General features: G+C 45.0%; 1 protein-coding gene across 1 annotated transcript in view; it reads left to right on the top strand.

The window, feature by feature from the left end:
• The window catches only part of LOC107097101 (multiple epidermal growth factor-like domains protein 10), a 50230-nt gene that overhangs the window by 22996 nt on the left and 22574 nt on the right, over positions 1 to 4660 (top strand). Inside the window, exons 6-7 of the mRNA XM_015394103.1 lie at positions 1594 to 1686; positions 4190 to 4436. Of these exons, the coding sequence (XP_015249589.1) occupies positions 1594 to 1686; positions 4190 to 4436 (340 nt within the window). The remainder of the gene's footprint in view (positions 1 to 1593; positions 1687 to 4189; positions 4437 to 4660) is intronic.

Here is a 4660-nt window from a genome sequence, read left to right as displayed (position 1 = left end):
GTGACCTGAGATGACATGATGTGAATTGGAGCTATAGAAATAAACTGAATAGAACTTCAGTCAGAAGGTGCAAAGGTATCAGCAGGGATGCAGTTATGAACCGATTGGCTGATGGAGGGATGCTGATAAATGACTAGAAATGAATGATCCTCGATGCTAAGCTAACTCTGAGGCAGGTGCTAGTGACCTAGAGACTCATTGTTCTCCACTAGCGGATTTTCTTACCATCTTCTGGGAGCAGAACTAAACTTCCTGCAGCTACAGAACCAGCAGAGATTCTTTGGACCTTTAGAATAACTTGAGCTGAAAATGTTAAGAACCAATTAATGTCAGGGTTTGGTTGAGGCTGTGAGGCAGAGCAGAGTTCTTTTAGTTTTAATGGAGTTCTCAACAGGTAACAGAGGCAGGAATTCATGACCGTGGAGACATCAGGAAAACAAGCATGAGGAGCCGAGGAGAGATGAGGAAGCAGCACTGATGAACGGCACAGGGAGAGTTTACATGGGGGACTGAACAAAGACAGGACTTCTGAGCTGATCGGGAGCAGGTGTGAAGAGAGGATTCTAGAAGGACCTGGAGAAAACGACACCAACACTAGAGGGCAGCAAAGGGCAGCAAAGAACAATCTAAGAACTCAAATACATCCAGAAAACACAACAAAATAGGAATTAAACCAATAAAAGTAGAAAACATGGAGCAAAGTGAAACTGAATACTCAAAGGAAAACAGAACCAAGAACGTAACAATTAATAGTTTTGATCTTAACAAATTAGGGCTTGAATACTTTTTCTGTTTGCTTGTTTTCATAGAATAATCCCATTAAAATGTGCTGACCAGAGAGACACTGATAATACCAGATCTATATCATGTAGATGCCTTTTCTCTTGTTATATATATATAGATCTGAGAAGTGAGCTACTCAGGAGCCGTGGTGGAGCTTAAACCCAGTATCAACAGACTAACAGTAGAGATGGAGGCCGAGGCCCAGGGAGCATCAGGGCCGCCATCGAAGATCAGAGCTCCAAGAATACATCAGGAAGACGATGCAGGAGATGAAGCCATCAGTGAATGAATGAAGCAACTGGAGGAACTGGATTAACTGGATGAACTGGAGGAACTGGATGAAGCACCAGCAGAGCGCTGAGGACGCTGATAGGATCTAATCCTACCGATGGAGAGAGAAGCTCTGATCATAGCAGATCTAGAATAGAAGGCAGGATCCCAGGTCAGGCTGTGCTCAGAGGCTCCAGCCTTTATAGAAATGACTTCTTCATTTTTTATGATAATGATGTTTTTATCTTTAGAATAAAATGTGTCAATCATTATGAAACCTAGAAATGTAAATTAAATCAATTATTAAATGTTCATACGTGGCTCTAAATGTTTGTTTTTAGCTGGATTGAGGCTGAAACTCTTCCTGGGACGAGTTTCCCAGTCAGGGACAATAAAGGAGATCTGATTCTATTCTGTGTTGATCTGTAAAGGTTGCAGCTCCATCCGTTCAGTGGAATTATGTTTCTGCATCATGCAGGTCTTAGCAATAGAAGACATAGAATGAGCTAACCTGCTGGTCTCTGTCCTTCTCCTCTCCAGCTCACTGCACCAAGGAATGCGTCCACGGTCGCTGCGTCGCTCCAAACCGCTGCCAGTGTGAGAAAGGATGGCGAGGAGACGACTGCTCCAGCTGTAAGGAGCTGCTTTTCTCTCCAACTTCTTCATTTATTCATTTTTATTTACTACTAAAACATAGAATGTAGAGCAAAGATGAGCAGATTCTAGATGCCATGACAGCCAAGGTTTTTCCAGCAAAGGGAGCCTGACGCCACGCAGCAACAGCTCACCAAGCTCTCTGTGCAGGAAGCACTTTAAGGCCTCTTTAATTCACGGTTCTGCTGAAAACAAACTGAAATAAACTTGTTTTCATGACATTCTTCCCTCTTAGAGGATGAAACGTTAGCAGAGCGGTTATATAACCACGTCTCAGTCATTCTGAACCCAGAGAGCCGACCCAGAGCAGGATGGAAACCAACTTTCCACTACCTCTTCTCCTCTGTCAGCTGGGTCAATAGTACACAGCACCCCCCCCCCCTCGTTATTTGGCTAAAGTCTCAAATTAGCTGCAGCGTGTAGCGGCCCCAACCCGGACAGGGGGAGGATGGGAAGGGAAATGGAAAAAGTGAAACCACTTTCCCTGCCTTCCAAACCTCCACTTAACGTCTCTTCCTTCTGATTTTCCATCTCTGCTTTGTTTTCTGTCCTCCTTTATTTTCTGTTCCGTTCTTCTGCAGTCGAGTCGTTTCTGATCCCAGGAAATGAAATGTTGCAGCAACTCATAGCTTTTTTATCCAGTTGTTATAGGTGTTGGCTAGCCTGCCAATTCAGCTCTATTCAGTTTATTTCTATAGCTCCAATTCACATCATTTCGTCTCACTTTATAGATCTAGATCAACCAGATCATCAGATCAGATTTGTTCAAAGTTTTTGAGGAAAACCAGCTGATTGCATCGACTCATTGACTCTTCAGCAATCCCTCACACTAAGCATGCTTGTAGCGACAGTGGAGAGGAAAAACTCCCTTTGAACAGGAAGAAACCTCCAGCAGAACCAGGCTCAGTGTGAGCGGCCATCTGCTGAGGCTGAAGATATAAACTAAAGATCATTTAGATGAACCCTGGTTGATTCTGGAGAACCTTAAACCAGATTAGCTCCTTATAAGGAGATTTCAGTCATTCTGGTTCATTTGATCTGAGTCTGTTTCCTCCTGCAGCTGCAGCCAATGGTCTGACTGACTGTTGGTTGATTAGTTTGGTTTATCTTACATTTCCGCTCCTCATCTTTGGTAAAACAAACACATCAAAGCTCTATTTTTTATTAACCTGGGAACGAACCAACATTTATCCCCATGATCAGCCCAGTTCAGATCAAATGAACTGATTAACACCCCCCCCCCACCATCACACAGGGAAGCTGAGATCCGTACTGATAACCAACTTCCGCTTCTTACTCACTCTTTCTACCGTAATAACAGTCTAAACACAACATTTCCCCTTCATTCATAAGACGGTAAAGTCTGGGAAATGTTCGAGGACAGGTTTAACCAGGGACGGGGGGTCCAGAACAGGGACTGTCCCTGGAAATCGGGGACGTCTGGTCACCGTAATGCAGAAGGCATGGACGCACTGTTCTCCAGCCCCCCCCCCCGACCTGCTTCTCTCTAAACATTGCCTCTACTTTCTCACTCTGACCTCCTTCAGCTGCACATTTTCTTGTTGCCCAGAGGATCAGACGTGACTCTTTACAAACAGCAGGAGGCGCCACCTCCACAATAAACACTGCAGCCCCTAGCTGATGGTCCCTCCAGCCCTAATTTGGTGCTCCTCCTCTCCTAGACAGATCATCCACAGAGCTCACTGGGACATGGGGGGCGGGAGTGGGGGGGGCTGCTTATACTGTTGAAAGTCGCTCACATAACAAAGGATTATTCAGTATGACATCAGAGGACTGGTTTACGTCTCCAAGCTCCATCAGTGTTACTGGAGATCATGTCTCCCCAGTAGAATCCTGAGCTGGAGTCACTGAGCAGAAATCTGAAGTTTGCAGCTCTGACCAATCCGATATTTTTCCTAAATTCAAAACTAATGTGAATCTCTGCAAGTAGACAAACTCACCCTCTGAATTCCTCAAAAAGTTAAAAATCAATACACTGGACTTTGTTTTGAAGTTTGAAGACATTTCTCTTCCCATCCAGGAAACTTTTTCAATAAAAAATGTCAAAAATAGCGTTGAGTTCCTGGCTATATAGAGTGGAGCAACAAGGTCTTGGCTTAGAAAACATGCTTAACGAGTCGGACGAACAGGTCCGTCCCTTTGGAATGGGGGTTGTTTGGTTCCTTTGTTTCTCATCCTGAGAATTTCTCCTCCACTCTGAGCTCCATGCAGACCTCATGCTCACTAGCTGGTAATCTGACACCTAAAATGGGAGAAGCAGAAACAAGGCGGCCAATAGAAAGCAGCTGATTCTGGTCTGACGTGAGGTCCTACACTCTGCAGCCTGCAGTCTGAATCTTTAATCGCAGTCAGAAACACCAAAGTCTACAGAAGTGAATGCTGGTATTTTAGCTCCATGCAGCAGAAACATCTTCTCAGCAAGTTCAGGCTCCATATCCACTGTCCTCCTTTTCTCTTCCAGCCTGTGATGAAAAACACTGGGGTCCAGAATGCAGCCAGGTGTGCAAATGTGAAAACGGAGCCCACTGTGATCCTGTGAAGGGGTCCTGTCAGTGTCCTCCCGGGTTCATTGGATCCTCCTGCGAGGACGCCTGTCCAGCTGGGACCTTTGGGAAGGGCTGTCTGCAGAGCTGCAGGTGTAAGAACGGAGGGTCCTGTGACAGAGCAACTGGAGAATGCACGTGTCCGCTCAGCTTCACCGGGACTTTGTAAGTTTACAGTAAGATCTACGAGTTTGTCTGGTCAAAGGTAAGTCCAAAAGTAACACACAATGGATTACAGATTATTTAGTAAGCAAAAGAAATGGCATTAGATTAGAAAAACTAGGTGGACCTAATTCCCCTAATTCAGAGCTCAGATCTCAGCTCAGATCTAAAGCTTGAATAACAGGTCGGATCAGAGCCTGAATCACAGTTTGGATCAAAGCCCAGAC

This window comes from Cyprinodon variegatus, unplaced genomic scaffold (genome assembly GCF_000732505.1).
Source record: "Cyprinodon variegatus isolate N-32 unplaced genomic scaffold, C_variegatus-1.0 Scaffold672, whole genome shotgun sequence".
Classification (NCBI taxonomy): domain Eukaryota; kingdom Metazoa; phylum Chordata; class Actinopteri; order Cyprinodontiformes; family Cyprinodontidae; genus Cyprinodon; species Cyprinodon variegatus.
Note: the sequence above shows the minus strand (reverse complement) of the source record. Positions and strands in the feature narration are given on the sequence as shown.